This window comes from Aspergillus oryzae, chromosome 2 (genome assembly GCF_000184455.2).
Source record: "Aspergillus oryzae RIB40 DNA, chromosome 2".
Classification (NCBI taxonomy): Eukaryota; Fungi; Ascomycota; class Eurotiomycetes; order Eurotiales; family Aspergillaceae; genus Aspergillus; species Aspergillus oryzae.
This window is the reverse complement of record NC_036436.1, coordinates 4,202,079-4,219,703: the sequence shown is the minus strand read 5'-3', so window position 1 is coordinate 4,219,703 and position 17,625 is coordinate 4,202,079. Positions and strand designations below refer to the sequence as shown.

The 17,625-nt window shown below is 48.7% G+C and overlaps 7 protein-coding genes across 7 annotated transcripts; 3 read left to right on the top strand and 4 right to left on the bottom strand.

Moving 5' to 3' along the window:
- Positions 1 to 155: 155 nt before the first annotated feature.
- AO090003000793 (uncharacterized protein) lies at positions 156 to 938 on the top strand (the record flags this gene model as incomplete). Its single annotated transcript, XM_001819881.3, has 1 exon — positions 156 to 938. One exon carries the CDS (start codon positions 156 to 158, stop codon positions 936 to 938), a length of 783 nt encoding a protein of 260 aa, XP_001819933.3.
- Positions 939 to 1,363: 425 nt separating this feature from the next.
- On the bottom strand, positions 1,364 to 3,089 carry AO090003000792 (uncharacterized protein; the record flags this gene model as incomplete). Its single annotated transcript, XM_023235039.1, has 5 exons — positions 1,364 to 1,599; positions 1,701 to 2,006; positions 2,051 to 2,196; positions 2,254 to 2,368; positions 2,471 to 3,089. 5 exons carry the CDS (start codon positions 3,087 to 3,089, stop codon positions 1,364 to 1,366), a joined length of 1,422 nt encoding a protein of 473 aa, XP_023090098.1.
- A 1,654-nt stretch (positions 3,090 to 4,743) lies between these two features.
- On the bottom strand, positions 4,744 to 5,146 carry AO090003000791 (CTAG/PCC1 family protein; the record flags this gene model as incomplete). The annotated part of the gene is made up of 2 exons (XM_001819879.3): positions 4,744 to 5,038; positions 5,103 to 5,146. The coding sequence occupies 2 exons, from the start codon at positions 5,144 to 5,146 to the stop codon at positions 4,744 to 4,746; spliced, it is 339 nt and encodes a 112-aa protein (XP_001819931.1).
- Positions 5,147 to 6,126: 980 nt separating this feature from the next.
- On the bottom strand, positions 6,127 to 6,818 carry AO090003000790 (uncharacterized protein; the record flags this gene model as incomplete). The annotated part of the gene is given in 4 exon segments (XM_023235038.1): positions 6,127 to 6,181; positions 6,193 to 6,250; positions 6,360 to 6,572; positions 6,635 to 6,818. The coding sequence occupies 4 exon segments, from the start codon at positions 6,816 to 6,818 to the stop codon at positions 6,127 to 6,129; spliced, it is 510 nt and encodes a 169-aa protein (XP_023090097.1).
- Positions 6,819 to 9,482: 2,664 nt separating this feature from the next.
- cdcA (phosphoprotein phosphatase CDC14) lies at positions 9,483 to 11,470 on the top strand (the record flags this gene model as incomplete). The annotated part of the gene is made up of 3 exons (XM_001819877.3): positions 9,483 to 9,531; positions 9,639 to 10,176; positions 10,228 to 11,470. The coding sequence occupies 3 exons, from the start codon at positions 9,483 to 9,485 to the stop codon at positions 11,468 to 11,470; spliced, it is 1,830 nt and encodes a 609-aa protein (XP_001819929.1).
- A 1,891-nt stretch (positions 11,471 to 13,361) lies between these two features.
- On the bottom strand, positions 13,362 to 14,383 carry AO090003000788 (phytanoyl-CoA dioxygenase family protein; the record flags this gene model as incomplete). Its single annotated transcript, XM_023235037.1, has 4 exons — positions 13,362 to 13,621; positions 13,680 to 13,943; positions 13,973 to 14,147; positions 14,210 to 14,383. The coding sequence occupies 4 exons, from the start codon at positions 14,381 to 14,383 to the stop codon at positions 13,362 to 13,364; spliced, it is 873 nt and encodes a 290-aa protein (XP_023090096.1).
- Positions 14,384 to 15,188: 805 nt separating this feature from the next.
- On the top strand, positions 15,189 to 17,119 carry AO090003000787 (uncharacterized protein; the record flags this gene model as incomplete). The annotated part of the gene is made up of 6 exons (XM_023235036.1): positions 15,189 to 15,399; positions 15,542 to 15,773; positions 15,834 to 15,999; positions 16,053 to 16,154; positions 16,211 to 16,501; positions 16,562 to 17,119. The coding sequence occupies 6 exons, from the start codon at positions 15,189 to 15,191 to the stop codon at positions 17,117 to 17,119; spliced, it is 1,560 nt and encodes a 519-aa protein (XP_023090095.1).
- Between the last annotated feature and the right edge of the window lie 506 nt (positions 17,120 to 17,625).

Below are 17,625 nucleotides of genomic sequence, written 5' to 3'. Positions count from 1 at the left end.
GTCTCTCCGTTCTCCTTGCACAAAACATCGAGGTAAAGCTGGTGGTCACCCATTCAGATGATGACGACGAAAACATCTGGTTCGATAGTGTCTCGAACCTCGCAAGCCTCCATGGAATCCCCGTGGTGACGCCCGACAGTCCGAATACAGAAGAAATGCTTACGCGTCTGCGATCGCTGAACCCCGATCTGATCTTCTCGTTCTACTACCGCAAGATACTTAGCGTGCCGGTGCTAGAGACGGCGCGTCGTGGATGCTACAATATGCATGGCTCTTTGCTACCTCACTACCGTGGACGAGCCCCCGTCAACTGGGCCCTCCTGCACGGTGAAACCCAGACGGGCGCCACCCTCCACGAAATGGTCCGGAAGCCTGATGCAGGCGCTATTGTGGGGCAAATGGCAGTGCCTATCCTGCCCAATGATACGGCCTCGGATGTGTTTTCCAAGGTCTTAGTCGCGGCCGAGTTGGTGCTCTGCCAAACCCTCCCCGAGATAGTGAGGGGCACGGTGGTAGCGAGAAAGATGGATCTCAGATCCGGGTCCTACTTTGGGGGACGCAAACCACAGGACGGGTTGATTGATTGGGGCACGATGGGAGCACGACAGATTCATAATCTTGTGCGAGCTGTGACCCATCCGTATCCGGGGGCGTTCATGGACACGGCGAGGGGACGAATCACGATTTGGCGCACGTTGGTGCTAGACGATAGCCCTACCTCTTCCGCTCGGCCTAGTCTGCTGCAGGAAGGAGGTCAGTTGCGAGCAATTGCTTGCGATGGAGGGGTTCTGCGGATTGTCCACGCTGAGTTGGAGGGGCGATTGTTGGACCAGGAGACTTTTACGAAGGTCTTCGGCTCCTCATACCCACTTCCTTGCATACTGCCCAATAAGGCCATGCCATGTGGCGTAGTCCATACAACGAGGGGCAGAACTTAATGACACGAAGTAGATGTCCAGTCAATTCGCACAAGAGTCTACTCTAGATCTCGGTTCCAGCCGGACACAGCCCCATAAGCGTCTCCTCCTCCTCTGCGGAACATATCGCGTAGATCTTCGACAAGGGACTCTGGGGCCTCCCAGGCATAACGATGCCCACTACGGTTCTTTATGACGATGGAAGACACTTGGTCCTAACTTTCTCACTCACATACTCCGTACAGATAGGAGGTAAATGGGTGAATGCTGTCTCCCACCCAACCTTTTCACACTGGGCTCGTAAGTGCGGCAGAGCAACAGTTCGGTGGAGTCCAGTTAAAACAATAGTATATAGTCCGCTTCCATTCAGCCTATATTACTAGAATAGACCTCATGTTTTCCATAGCCTGAACCCTGCTCCGAATGCACTTTACAATGCACAAAGCTTAGAATAAACCGGGTATCATCCTCCACCGCACCACCCGTTGATACTCCTCCCACTTCGATCCATACTTAGCCAAGCACCGCTTCTCATCACGATAGCATCGATGGATCAGCAGGATAGTCATATAAATGAAATACATATATGGTAGGACATGGGACCAGCCACAACACACACACGTGCAGAAAGAGAAAACAATGTCACCAACGTAGTTGGGATGGCGCACAATCCCCCAGCACCCTACCGCCCCGTTAGTTTTTGCTTCGATACACTGAGCAGCTTTTATACACGGCGTGCAGAAAGCCAAATAGACAATGTCCGGGAATAAAAACTCTACATACCAGAACACAGCAAAGATGTCTCGTGGACTTTCCCCTTCGCTGTAGTATATTGAGCCCTGATAGTGCGAGGCTTGCTGCCGGCAATCTGACAATTGCCCCGCGTTTGTCGGAAAAGGTGTTTCTGGTGGTTGGCGAGACGAAATAGCACGTAGCTCACGAGACCTGTTATAAGGATTGCGCTGAATGCCAATGAAGAGAGGTCGACTGGATGCAAGGCCAAATACTGGGCTTGCACGGTGTAGACCATGGGTAACCAAACGGCAGTGCCCCAGGCTAGGGTGAAACCGAAGTGGTCATGGGCAATATCTATGGTTGCAAGGTACCTGAACGGGAGGGTTAGAACTCTATACGATCAGTGCGCGGAATCAGAAGAACTTGCCAATCTTCGTTGATGAAAAAGTCAACGACGTAGATAACATGGAGAATGACCACAATAAGGATTGAGTTAGAGACTGAGCCGTAACGGAGGTATTGTTGAGCCATGAAAGATAGGTCGCTGTTTGGGTGAGTCCACATTTTCGACATTATACAATCGCAAAGGGAGCATTCCTACATCACCACCCATGAGTTCATTCCTAGGCGGCCGACTTGGAACATCTTCAGATCCCAGTGCTGACCCAGTCGGGGATTCAGTTCGACTCCAACCATATAATCGTGAAAAACAGAGCCTGAATCCATTAGTCGAACACTCCCCTTCAACCCCCTGTCTCGAAACATCATATAGAAGGCTATAAAGTTTAAACATTCCTATGGGAAAAGTATGTACGCACCGCTAAATCTCCGATCGTTCTTAAAGGTGGGCCATATATGACCCTTCGCCACAGCCAGAGCAGGCACTGCCAATCCATAGACGTTCGCTGCCGCTAACACGGCTGCCCAATTTTGGGCTAAGCTTGCAACTACCTCAGCACCTCCTATACAAGCGGCCAGGAAGACTGCACCAACTGTGATACCCCACGACAACAGTCCGTTCACGCGGTAGGGCAGCGTATTGCCCCCCGGTGTTGGCGGTCCATAGACGGTCTTCCCTGGGAGAAGGGAGTACAACAGCGCCTGAAAGACTATCCAGGTCGTATACGCCACCACATGGCCATAGGATATTTCAGGTTCATAGCGCCGAAGAAGGGTTGTCGGGGATGAATGAACCAGTAACTCATACAAGCCCTGCCGTAAAGAGCCGTCGAAATGCTCGAGGCAGACGCAAAGAAATAGCACGAAAAGGGAAGTAGCAATTACAAATAACAAACTGAGGAGGCCAGAAAAAGCAGAAACATGATTGCGACGGCCCCAAAAACTGTTTCCCGATTTCTGCTGCTTTCCATCGGCTTGCAAATAGAGATGTGGTTTGCTGCTGACCCTAGTAGCGGATGATGCTCGATTCTGGAGCATGTTGAGAAAAAGAAGGGGGAAATTAGAACCGATCAACTTAAAGAACAAAGCAGGTCAAGTTACGCTAGGAAAGCCGATAACAGGCGAGGAAGAAATGGGTATATATCTCGTGGAAACAGGTGCTGTGTTGGGCCGCATTGACAATCTATCAATCTGACCTGTATACGGCACGTCGATCAGTCATGCTGTTGATTAAATCTTACTCGTCGATCCTCCCACCTAAAGACGCCAGTACCCAATAAAGTATCGCTTAGATAGATGCAAGGGACCTGCATACATGTGGTGAGCAATGGTTGGTCAATCATCTATAAATTCACGAGAGAACTATTTACCGATACGCCTCTTCAGCTCGCCACATCGGCACTACAGAATACAGATATAGTGCAGAGAGGTGTATAGATCCTTCGAATTCCTAGATTACGGAACTTTGCTTGCAAGTGATAGTCAGCATAGTCTCGAAACATGATACTTCTCCATCTTAAGTAGCAAACTCAACAATGATAAGCTTCCTTACTGAAGTAGCAATCGAACTTCAACTTCAGTCATCTTTCCGAGTACGTGGCAAAGACCGTCGCGTATACTTTTACACCATGAACTTCCGCCACTTAAACAGGATGGGAAACTAAGGTAAGTAATGAAGCAAAGGGTCAAGTGGATTTATCACATTACTTCCCCAAGAATGTGGTCTATGTGTTCCTACATGAGCGTTCAGGCGGCGGTGTATCCTTTTACGTCTGTGCGAAGAGCAGGATCAGATATGTTCCGGTGGCTGTGCTCCGGAAAAGAGATCCACGTAAACGATAAGAAGGATTCTTATGGAGTGCAAGGCTTATTAGATAGTCTAGAACGTCTACTACCAATAAAGCTAGATTATAATAGACGAACAGCTTTGCAGCTGCTGTTTTGCTATGTCCCCTACTCTCTGTTATCATTTCCACGGGTCATGGCTCCCGTTATCCAGTGACTTTTCATTTGGTTGGTCTTTCTCACTCCACTTACCGGTGGCGATAAATGTGCCGCCGGAGTCGTTCATCTATCGAATCTCCGGTTGTTTTTATCTTGGTCTATAACAAATTTTCAAAGAGAAAGAAAAGGAGACAAAAGGAGAAGTTCGCATTGGGCCGGGAGCTTAAATAGCTGGAGGCTAGTATCCCGAGCATCACAGCGACATAGGCTCACACATCCCAAGGCTATTCAACCAACCCGAAAACAAGGTACGTATGTACATACTTGGAGACATGCATACACACATATAGAATAAGTGGCGCACCCCGTAGATAATATGTGCGACAGAGGATCCCCACTTCTGCGTCTTTAAGTAGGACCATGGCAGTAACATGCACGGTAAAAACGGCGGAGTATCCTCTGAGAACCTGCTCACTGGACCTTCCAGGTTGGCCGGAATATCGAACCACTATTCCCCATCCACCCCAGACGCCATGCCTCCTCCCATGGACACTATTTTCCCCATTGTATGACATTAGTGAGTACCCACAGACTCATACTCTCGTGGAGAGTACGCAGCGTCTAACCGAGGGCGATTCCGGTGGTCTTTGTTGTCTGACAAGGCAGACGCCATAATCAAGAGGAGTTGCACAGATTGTATCCGTTTCCAACCCAGCGGGACGTATATGTTACCCCTCGTGACTTGGGCTCATTGCTCAACTCCCTCCGCTTCTAATACATCCACATCCAGCTCCTCCATTACCCCAAGTACGACCCCAAGACTCTCCATAAACCCATTGACAGCCACTCGCAGCATCCGGTTGGTGGTTGCACAGTATGTAGTTTCGAGTACAGTCTTTGCCTCTTCGGTATCCGCTTGAATTCCCTTCGGAGCGGTTACCGCCATGTCGCGTCGGACGAAGGGGGAGAGTTCGGTGTCGACTTCAATGGCATGAAGAGCGGATGTTGCAAGGCGGTTCGAGGGGAGGGGGAGGGAGATTGTTCTGTTGTGCGTGGTATATTAGACCCTCTTGTGTCTAAATGGAGGGGTATTGGGCGTGGACTTACAAGGTATAGGGAAATTCAGTTTTCGTTGATTGAGTGGAGGCCATGGTGTCGGATGGCTTCTACTTAGATTCAATGTAGGAATGAAAAGAACAAACAAGTAAAATGCAGGTTGAAAACAGCAGACCACCGTTAGCCTGCGTCGAAGCAAAGAAATGGATGTGAATTCAATTGAAGCAAAAGTGGGGTGTTGGACCTGGGATGAGTCAGCATCTCTAATCTCGATTCGGTCAAACTGTGACATTGGATAAATTCACATATTCCTAAGCAGGCTTGTAATGAACAAGTCTATTCTATTAAACATACCAGTCTAAGAGTGATAGTTGAGCCCGACAAGTTTTGTGTTCAATCTTTATCCAACGCTGTCAATAGCCTATGGCATGGATGTTTAACAAACAACTACTGCCAGGGATAGCAAAAATATATATTTAGTGCCAATTCGGGCCCCGCATCATAACCTCTAGTTTGGTTGGCTACGCCATTTTTGCAATAATTCAAGCTTGATAACCTTATGCCTAGAAGAGGCCTCATCAGAAGTTCTATAATATTATTACCAGAGGTTATTAGACATCAGGGTGGCCATATTTCGCGTGCAAATACTGAAAGGGCGTCAAAGCCAATCTGTTCGCTAGCCAGTGTTGAAAGCCGAACTGAAGATTCTTCCGTCTTCGAAAGATATCGTACGTTATGGTTAATCTGTGTCTTCATGGAGGCAATGGATTCAATATATGATATTATGAATTATGGACTAAAGCCTTCAATATACTGTATGTACAAAATCTCCTCTCAGTCCTTGGTGTCCATGCCGCCGTTCAGCCAGGTTTATACCCTCACATTGCCGTCTCTCGTGGGTTTCCCCGACAGGAGCTTTACGTTAACCGTACTGCAGATAGGTTCCATGACAGTTGTGAGAGGAAGCATAAATTCCTAGGTCATTCTCTTTACAGACCAAGAATGGCGCTGACCAGAGAGAGGTCATCTAGGACGTAATCAGTAGAGCTTCAACGAATGCTTGATATTGGTGAACTTACTCCCCTGGACAAGGCCGAGGATGTGCTCGACACCAGCAGCGTCGAGGGTGCCTAAGAATTACTCAGCTAATGCGCTTTTGTAGTCTGAACAAGACCAGTAACTTACCGTCCGTAACCTGGCTGACCAGGTTCGTCGCAACACCAGTGAGCTGCCCAACCTGACGCTTGACACCAACGGCTATTATCCACATTAGTCACTGTAATTTCCAGGATTGAAAGCAGTACGTACCCTTGGTGGTGTCGGGAAGGGTGCCGTCAACAAGACCCTCAACGGAGCCAACAGCTGAGTTGGCAGTGTCAACCACAGGCTTAACGGCACCGCCAACGGTGGAAGTCACAGGCGCAGTAACAGTCCCAACGGTGTTGAGCTCATTGCCAACAACGCTGCGCTGAGAGACGGTTCCAGTCAGCTTGCTCAGCTCGCCCTGGATCTGCTTAAGAGCTGGGAACACTCGAGTTAGCTTCTATGCAAGGCAAAACATGACCATGAGTTTCAAAACACACCAGTTTGAACCTGAACGAGGTCAGTAACGTCCGCACCGCTGAGGACATTACCCAGGGCACCGTCAATGTTTCCAAGAACACCACTAAGTTGGGTCAAGGTGGGCTGCAGAGCAGCGGTAGGGATAGCAGCGGCGGAGGCAGCACTGACAGCAGCAAGAGAGGCAATAAGTCCGGTGAACTTCATTTTGGCGAGTTAGAATTGGTATTGTGATAAAAAATAGAGAATGACTTGTGTGTTTGACGTGATGAAAGAGTGGACGCTGAAGAGCAGGCTTTGGAAAGGAATGACTGGGTTGAGTGAGCTTGTCTGATGGGCAAAGAGAAAGCCCTGAAGTAGGGTGCTCAATCATGATTTTATACTGTCTGTTCACCCCATGGATCAGGGGCTTGTTGCACAGGCACTTCAAATGGCGACTAGCAAAATCCATTAGTCTGTTCCATGAAGTTGAATCAAATGACGATCGACGTGAACAGTCTTGCTTTGGACCTTTTTACTGCATTTCCTTATGAAAGCTGATTGGGTCCCCATTGGCAACAGCGCCAATAGCTACGCATACGAACGTGGAACTGAGGTCCAGGCTTAACGCAAGTAAGGTTTGATGACGGGGAAGGCGTCCAATTGGTGTAAAAGCCGTCCTTTTCTCCGCTGCGAGAAATACTAGACAGCACTAAGGATAGACCCCGAGGCACAAGATTGAGGCCATGATGGGGTTGACTGCGATGTGCCCGGTACTGAGTCCACAAATCTTTTGCTCGACGATAATAACTTCAATAGTCCGACATCCATGGACCATACACCACGGCCCTCAGTATTAATTTTGCGTCTGTAACCTGTTATTAACTGGAGTGGACTGCGAGCAAAGCCCATTCCCAAAAGATAGCAAGTCCCATCTTCCAACCACCCCATCTCAGCCCTGATCAACCTACAGAGGCCTGACTGTTGCGCATGAGCACCCGTCAGTAGCCGGCAGTTCGTAGAAAAACGAGCACATACCCCGGATCCAATTAAACGTCGCCCAAGCCTAATAACTCAAACCTTAACCGTTGATAGTCGCGCCTTAGCTGGAAGATCGTCGTTTCTTTGCCGTCGCCACGGCCCAAGAGTTGGCGTCCTGCCAGGCCATGAACATACCATTGTTTTTCTTGTGGCTTGTCGGAGAATTATGGGCAGAAGTTCAAATTTCATAAATACTCTGCTTATGTTGATATGGGATTTACAGTCACGCAGTGAACCACACTCGGTTATGAATGGTCTGTCTATATAGGGTACGGGATAACGTTACTTCTAACGTACAGCAAATTGGCAATCCCCCGCCCCTGCCGATCAGTAGTCTTAATGGAACGGCAAATTCTAAACATCGTGCGCAGTGGTTACCAAATTGCGTCCTTTTCACCCTCCACTGATCATCGCTCGTGTGAGACTCGAATTTCGGTCATTGCCCGCAGATTACCTTCTTCTTCTGGGAGGACCCACTATGTTTAAGTATTCTAACCTCGTGGGAGTACTTGATAGACACGAGGGAGACAGTACGGAGGATATTCTCCTGAAAGTATTCCCTCGGTCAAACCATGGATTTGTTCGCACTATCGAAAGTTTAAATGTAGTACCATGACAGTCAACTTGCTATTGCCACATTTTCGAGCGACGTCTGCTCCACATTGACGTATATACTGTGAGGATATATACATGGTGAACTGAATATCCAAGGACCAGAGGCGCTATATAGTCCGGTCTATCTCGCAAAACACTTAAAGGGGTACGAGTAATTTAGTAATACTGGATATAACCTCTCTCATAACATGGGATGCGCAGGATAGCAGGGCATTTCCAATGGCTAGCCTGAAGGTGAGTACCCTCTCTTGCGATATTAACTCAGATAAAGAGGAAATTTGCAAGTTCCTCGATAATGTCCGGCGAACCGAAAAGGGTCTTAGTCTGAGAGTTATTCCTCGTTCGCTATCGCCCTGACAGTGCTGTTCTGTTGCTTGAGTAAAAACGCTCCGCCATGGTTCGAGAGGGTTAGTTATAACTTATAATGGGTTTCCCACCCCTACTTGTTGATATGAATTTTCAACCCGCCTATAAAAATGTAACCATAAAGACGACAGATGAAAACTAGGAAGCACCGGTCACTATGCTCGGGGAAAATAAGGCTGAATGCAGAGGCGTACACAGAACATGGGTGGTTTCGAGGGCTTGTGGAGGTACACACACACAACAAACGAAAAGGAACATGGGGCTTGAGTGGTGGCTGACTTTTGCATTGTTTGTCTGAGTGGGGGACTGGCTGGTGGCTTACATAAGGTATTGTTTTGACAGTTGTGGCGTTCGCCTGAGGCAACAACCGTTGTCGTGTCAACAGGCGGCACTAAACTGCTTTGAGGGAATCACAACATAACAGCGGCCACTAAGCGTGCATCGCATTTCCTTAAACGGTCTCATCGGCCTCGAGGTCTTCTCTCGTGCGGCAGTTCAACCACCTTTTTTACTCCTCTTCAGCTCCATCCTTCCCCTCCTCTCTGCCCCCCTCCTCAAGAGCTCCTTTATAGGTCGCCTCGATCCCCTGATCCTACTCAGGCCGCATTGCCTGTATCCTTACTCTATCCGCGCCCCCGTGGTTTATCACTATTCTTGTCTATCCCGAGTGGCAACGGTTCGGATCATGATTGTTTAGCTTGGATCACTTGTTTTGATTTATCGACTCTGTTGACCAGGCCACGATTATCTTGCAATTGCAGGACATTTCTATCTTAGAGACGCCCGACTTACTGCTCACCCCCCTATCGATTGTTTAGTGTTCATATTGCTGTTAGAGATTTGTTTTGGTGACGCATTGTTGCATTCAAAATGGCTGGAAACATGGGTGATTACGGCCAAATTATTGAGTATATCCAAGGTAAGTGCAATCGCCTGTGTCCATCACATTTGGAACGACTTCTTGCAATGATCAAAACATCCAATGCTGCATATCACAAGCCGCATGCTAACTGCCTGGCAAACCAGATCGTCTTTATTTGGCTTCTTATGACGACGCACCGGATGCGAGAACTCCATTCCCTTATCCTTCCGAGCAACCTAAGTCTCCAAGCAAGCGCTCTGCGAGAGCCCAGCCGAACACCCCCAGTAGGAAGAGGCGAAGCCCCGTGTATTTCACGGTCGATGATACCTTGCTTTACAACTCTTTCCATGCAGACTTCGGTCCACTCCACATAGGTCATCTGTACCGGTTTGCGGTCCATTTCCATGAGATTCTGGGCGACCCTGCCAACAGTGATCGCCCAGTGGTGTTCTACTCGAAGCCTGACGCTCGGAGTCGTGCCAATGCCGCATGCCTTGTTGCTTGCTACATGGTCCTCATCCAATCATGGCCGCCTCATTTGGCCCTCGCTCCAATTGCGCAGGCTGACCCTCCTTATATGCCGTTTCGAGATGCCGGGTACAGTCAGGCAGATTTCACTTTGACGATTCAAGATGTGGTTTATGGAGTATGGAAAGCAAAGGAGCAGTCACTCTGTGGCTTGAGGGAGTTCAGTCTTGAAGAGTACGTTTTGCTTGATCACATTATAAAACACTTTATTGACAAGGGCACTAGGTATGAGAAATATGAACGTGTCGACATGGGTGACTTCAACTGGATAACACCTCAGTTCTTGGCCTTTGCTTCGCCACAGCACGAACCGATTGCCCCGATCCCTCCTAATACCCCCGAATATGCCGCATTGCCTTCCACAATCTCCCAAGTCCAAGCATCCAAATTACCTCTTCCTTTCAAAAATGTGTTGGCCCATTTCGCGTCACGAGACATTGGACTAGTTGTGCGATTGAATTCTGAATTATACTCGCCATCATACTTCACGGCCTTGGGCATTACTCACATCGACATGATCTTTGAAGATGGCACCTGTCCTCCTCTACCATTAGTCCGACGATTTATCAAAATGGCCCATGATATGATCACCAAGAAGAAGGGAATTGCGGTGCACTGCAAAGCTGGCCTTGGCCGGACAGGCTGTCTAATTGGTGCATATCTTATCTACCGATATGGATTTACTGCCAATGAGATTATTGCGTTCATGAGGTTCATGCGGCCCGGCATGGTGGTCGGCCCCCAACAGCATTGGCTGCATTTGAACCAAGGCGCATTCCGTGAGTGGTGGTTTGAGGACAGCATGAAGGAGAAGTTGGCCCAAATGCAGACAGCTCCGGTCACACCCGGCCGTCCATCCGCCAAGCAACGTGCGAACAACGGCCCTGTCGCTACGCCTCCCAATAACAGTCATTCGAAGCGCGCCGCACTGGGTGAAATAGATCACAACGAGGCTGCCGGAGCGCAGCACGACGAGAACCTTCCGGCCCCAACACCTGGCCAGCCTAGGAAATCCCATAGGAAAGACTCCCGCCATCACCCCTACGCCCGGACAACATCTGGCAGCATTGTAGTTGACAAGGATACGAGAGCTAGAGAACACTCAGCGCACAGAAGCCAGCGGCTTAGCAGCGATAACAGTGAAAGTGAAGAGGAGATTCAACTTCGCATGCTTGCGAAGCGTTCATCGAAATCACCAATGACATCTCCAAGCCAGCGGTCTGTTAGCTACTCGGCAACATTGACCACTAGCTACACCTTGAATGATGGCATTCATGAGGATAGAGAAAACTGGGGCGACGCTGCATATGCCGCACCGAAGACCCCAGTAAGCTCTAAGACTGGCGTCTCCGTTGCCAAGGTCCGCACCAGCCCTCGGCGTGTGACGGACAGCCGGAGCGAGACCAGAGGCGTCCGCAAGGCTAGTGGCCGAATCGGCAGTGCCGGCAGCCCGACTCGTGTGAAATAAGTAACACTGCAGTCTTTTTTCTCTTCCTTCAAGATATCCTTCTTATGTTACATTTTATTTGACTCATCTTATTTTGGGTCCAGTGTGTTGCTTCTGCTGGACTGTAATAGTGCATATTGCATGTGCCTCCTACTACCCATTCGCATATGCGTTATTCTTCTTCACTTGTTCATGCGTTTCAGGTCTCTAATGATCATCGGCTTGTGGGTGTCTTTTGGTTTTCTGGTTTAAAATCGACAGGTCTGGGTATGTGTGTTTCGGCGTTCTGGGGTATTCTGATGTTGGAGGATTTAGAAGTTGGTATTGATGTGGAATCTTGTGGCTAGCACCAGTGCCTATACACTTGCATTGTTCTTTCGCAAGCGTGCAGAGCAGTATATTCTCTGATTGCATTGTGTGTCTCTGTACGTATACGATCTACGTCGGCATGACAAATTCAGTTGATGACGATTCCAACCATGGAGAAGTAGTAGTATAAAAGTCTTAGTATACATGAGTAGGCCCTAATACGGCCCGTACTCCGAATTGGGGCACTGCTTACTACCTCGGGTTCCAAAGCATACTCGTTCTTCTAGCTTAAAAACTATAAGACGGGCCATAGAAGCCAGTACGGGATAAACGATGCAGTGCATGACGTTCGACTGGGGTTGTAATTGTTCTCACACAGACAGAGCGCTACGCTACCTCCTGTGCTTCCAAATGCGCCGCTATTAAATTCAAATATTCCCGTGCACGGGGCGTAGAGTCCTCAATACCCGGAACCTTAGCAGCATCATCCCAAAGCCGCAGTGCGACCATCTCATCACGTAGCGGATCCTGCTCAAAAGCAGCCAGATCTGCTCCCTTAAACGGACCCCCCTGAAACTCAAGCGATTTCTTAGAAGCCGATGACAGAGAATCATAATACGAGTGATTAACCGCCGTGAGATACCTGCCCATTGAAAATTAGTTCCCAACACATAATACAAAAGAAGCCCTAACAATAACCCGGGACCAGGTCTAGAGTAGGAAAAAAAAAAGAGCTAGAATACCTCTTTGCCGCAACATGACTCTCAACGAGTTGACACACACTCGGGTTAAATCCTAGAGAACGCAGATACTCCGATCCGATTCTCTCATGGCCTACGCGACCGACGTTCTCGGCGCTGTTCTTGAGGTTCATTCGGACTTCTTTGGTTGATTCGAGGGGAATGATTTGGCCAATGTCGTGGAGGAGAGCGGCGATTATGAGCTCGTTTCTTGCGCCTGGTGTTGTGATATGTTAGTTGGGGGATTAATTGATTGATTGATGGGCTGGTTGGTGGGTTGATTGGTATGTTGGTGGTCTACGGACTGGATTTCTGTGCATTGTGGGCTGCCTGGAGACAGTGTTCTAGTTGACTGATTGATTCGCCTATGTAGTCGCCTTGGCCGTGTTGTTCGAGTGAGCTGACTAGGTATTCTGCTCTTTCTTTGGGTGATTGGGCGGCCATTTTTGAGGAGTTTGAGAAGGAGATATCTGTTTTGAGAAATTGAGGGTAAAGTTGGGGAAAGGGCTCGGAGAACCGTGAGGAAGAGGGGGGTGATAGCTTTAAATAGTATGGAATGACAAAGTTAACCCCACATGTGGCATTGGCTTATTCCGTGCGAAATGGGCACTACTCGTGCTGGAGTTTCTTTTCTAAGGCTTTACTGGTTTCGTTTAGGAACGGTTAACATCATTATCTCATCACTCGTGGTGGGAGGATAGAGATCAGGGTATGAAGTCCACGACTCTATTAGCATTGCTCAAAGATAGCATCTAGTCTGTTGTCCTCCCTAGTTTGTCCCCTGGCCTTATAAATTCAAGATTATTTACACTAATAATACTCCAACTGATTTGCACTCCCCAAGTACGAAGTTTAATAATAGTCTACGCTACCGGTTGTGGTTGGCCTTCAATAGTCAGCATTGGAGAGCCATACCCATACCGAAGTCGTCCCTCTTCGTAGGTTTCTCCTTTCTTGCGCATGTGGGTAGCGGGCCAGAGCTTCCTCCGGTCTTCATAATACGAATCGTGGAGATCGCCTTCGGCCTTGCAGTTGTAAGTGGCATAGATTGCCCGGCGGTCTTTAGAGCTCGTATTAGCACCACTGCGGTGGGCGAGATAGGACCCGAACACCATAATGTCACCTAGCCTGCGTTAATAGATGTCTCAATTTGCCTTATAGATGCCATTGGCCGCACTAACCTGGCTGAAGGGTGCAAGAAGTCCACTTTTGGCTTTCGACCCAAGCAGGGTCAATACAACGATCTTCTCCCAGTTTGATCTCCGTACGATGACTGCCATTTACAACATCCAAACCACCGTTTTCGGGGGTCATCTCGTCCACGGCAGCAAGCACAGTCAAATGCTTGATGTTCTTGACATGGGTATAGGCGTTGGCATCGATGTGAGGAGAAAAGCCACCTGAGTCGGGTGTGTTACCGATTAGCCTCAGACGTCGAAGGAGCTCTGAGAGCTGCATAAGACTGGATACTTACCACTTCCTGCGAGTTTGTAGTTGATCTTTTCTTTGAAGAGTAGCATTGGCTCCGCAGCCAGCTGTTCGAGGACGCTCAACATGCGCTGGCCGCGAAGAAAGCTGTTAAAGCCAGCATGACTATTGGCGTAGTTCTCTGTACGACAGAGGACTCGTTTGCCTTGTGCATTTACCTCCTACCCTCCTCCATTAGTTCTATGCTTTGTACTTTTGTTGTTCTCTTCAAGGAATCGCCCACCTCGTATGGCATGTATGATGCGTCTGGAGTGCGGGGCAGGTCATGGACTTCCTGAGTCCACCGCTGAAGTAGCTTGGTTTCCGGAGCGTTGAAGAAGCCCTGGATCACCAAGTAGCCCTTCTCATTATAGGATTGAATTTGATCCTCAGTTAAAGGGAAGTGGCTGTTCTCCATGGTGCAAGTAGGTCAAGCTCTGGGCGGATAATTACTTTGTTTTTCGTTAGATAGAGAGGCACATGACTATTTCCCTGAAAGCGCTTGGGACTACCGACTAAATAAGTCCTGCAGCATACCACTTCCTACCGAGCAGTCTACTAATGCCGGGTCTACAATTGGCACCGTGACACATCGTAGGATAATAGTTTACGAGCGGAGAGCGGGGAATGTTGCAGCGCTGGGAGATGAGATGGCGTACAGATGGAGCGATCATCATTGAGGATCAAGGACTCAAGGGCACTGTTGCATTGTATCACTACAGGTATTGGCCAGTGATAACACTGAGGAGTGTCCATGTGCCTCGAACGACAGGATGTCGGTTGGTTATCGGCCCTTCGCTTAGAAATTAGTGTCGCGGTAGTTCCCGACATCTCGAGAGACCCTGCTGTCTCCACTCTCCAGGCAGGGACGCACGTGTCCCTCCTGTCGTACTTCTACATGTCAGTCTCCGACGGACTTTTCTCCAGGGGTACATATCTAGACCGGTGGAAGCTCAATTGTTATCTGTCAAGGTCACGATGATACGCATGCCCGTGCGGTATCTAACCTCCCTAATTGGCCAATATGAGGGCATTTCCATCCCGATCCTTTGATCGTCTATCTGCAGGGTTCTCCATCAATGTCGATGTTATATAGAAGATTGTTCGACGTGGGATAAAATGATTGGGAAAGAATTTAGTGTGTCCTTTCGTTGTCGTCTCCCCCCCAGCATTTACGGCACGATAACGGTCTCACTGCACATCCACGATAATCAGTTCGAACCATGGCCTCGGTAGAAAGTTCTCCGGTCGATACTTCCATGATCAAGGATGCCGATGTCACAGTGAGCAACTGGGCAGGCTTGAAAGGACGGGAGAGCACAGTTGAGAGCAGTGAGGATGTCGAAGCTGGTCAATCAGGCAAAAGTTCCGGGGTGCTGAATGTGTTCATCTCGGGTCTGGCTCTTTTCAGCGACGGATACAACGCCCAGATCAGTAAGTACACCGCCAATACCTGATCAAAAAATGATTCACTGATCGATGTTACCTCTTGGATCTTGTAGTTGGATATATGGAACCCTTGTTTTCAGTCTTGTTTGTACCCCTCTATACAAGCTATACAAGCTTTGCAGCCAAGATTGTCTCCCGCTGACTAGTTTCTTGGTATACGGTAGATACAAAGATGGCATGTCCCCAACCATCAAAGGCCGACTATCCAACTCGTTCCTCATAGGAGAAATCTTTGGAATGCTCTTCTTTGGCGTTCTCATCGATCGCCTGGGACGAAGAACGGGTGTGGTAGCAGCCACCACGTTCTTGGTATTGGGTATTGCATTGGCAGCTGCTGCGCACGGGAAGTCCGAGCTTGGGTAAGTGCCCGCTTTTCCGTGCTTTATAGTATGTTGAAGTCGTTATTTACAGGAATTTAGAATGTTCTGGATGATGATTATTGCCCGTGGAGTTGCTGGCTTTGGAGCCGGCGGCGAGTATCCCGTTTGCGCAACGAGTGCAACGGAGGCAGCAGATGAGACAACTAAGCTTCGAAAAAACCGAGGCTTCTTGGTTGCTTCAACTACTGATTTTGCCGTGGATCTGGTAGGTGGCAATCGTACTTATAGCATGAGGAAAGTACTGACACGTGGCGGTAGGGCTTTGTCTCCGCTGGCATTGTAGCGCTTATTGTTCTCGCTTGTTATGGTCAAGAGACTAGATCTGGGGTATGGCGTGTATCATTTGGCCTTGGATTTGTGGTACGTGATTTCGATACGTTTATCCTTCTATTACGAGATTCTCACAAACACAATAGCTTCCCCTTGTTATCTGCTTCTTCCGGATTCGCATGATCAATTCCACTCAGTACCAGAAACACAGCATTAAATCTAGGTATCCATACGGGCTTATTCTCAAAAGATATTGGAAGCCGATGCTTGGAACTTGTGGGTCACCAAATCATTTGTCCATGTGTTCAAGTGCTGACTTTGTAGCCCTGGCGTGGTTCTGCTACGACTTTGTCACCTACCCGTTCGGAATCTTCTCGTCCACCATTATCCAGCAATTAATGACGGACAACTCAACTGTTCAAAACATCGGTTATGGAGTGAGTGTCCTATCTGGAACATTGCCATTGAACTGGTAACTAAAAAGCATGGCCCTCCAGACAGTGATTAACTGCTTCTATCTCCCCGGATGCCTTCTCGGCGGGTACCTCATGGACAAAATTGGGCGCAAGCAAAACATGACTCTTGGTTTCATGCTCTGGGCCATCTGGGGCTTCATCCTTGGCGGTGCGCTTCACCCGATCCAAAGCGTGTTCCCGTTGTTCGTGGTGATGTACGGCATTTTCATGGCCCTGGGCGAAATGGGCCCCGGTGTATCTACGTTTCTTTGTGCTGCCGAGTCCTTTCCCACCCCTCTCCGTGGTCACTTTCTCGGATTTGCTGCTGCCGTGGGCAAGGCTGGTGCGTCTATTGGAACGGAAGTGTTTACCCCAATTCAGAACTCATTTGATACCACTGCAAAGGGCCAGCAAGCGGTGTTTTTGATTGCCTCTGCCTTTACGGTGGTCGGAGGTCTCATCGCATGGTTCTTGATTCCGGATATGTCTCGAGAGTTGGAGGATGAGGATGCCAGGTTCAAGGCATACTTAGAGGAGAACGGATACGACGTTAGCCACTATGGCGAGGCGTTGCAGGTGGATAGGAAGAGTGGTCATTAATTTTAACATAAACAAAAGTCATTAGATTAGCATATGAATACAACTTTGGTTGTCCTCAGACGGGATAAGTTTAGAGTGATACAGCTTTTAGGGCAATGACTGGTGGAGGAATGGTCTAACTATTTCCAGTTAGGTTAGGTCGCGTCCTTTATCGGATACCACCTCGGACTTCACATGAATCAAACCCGAACTCACTGAGGGTCCTTATCATTAGAGAACCAGCGAAATAACAACAGGCGCATGAAGACAATGCGCAATTAATCACGTTGGTGTCTCGTGGATGGTTCTCGGTGGGATATGGCGGAGCGACCGACTCGAGGCCCCGCAGTTCGCCGCAATGGCACACTCCAATCTTGCGAACCTTGTCGCAAGGCAAAGCTGCGATGCGACCATGCAAGACCAGTCTGTGGCAGATGTACCACGAAAAAGATCACTGCCAAATGCTTCTACCATCCTGCTCCAATGACAAAGGGGGTGGCCTCGAATCGGACCAGTCCGATCAAAGC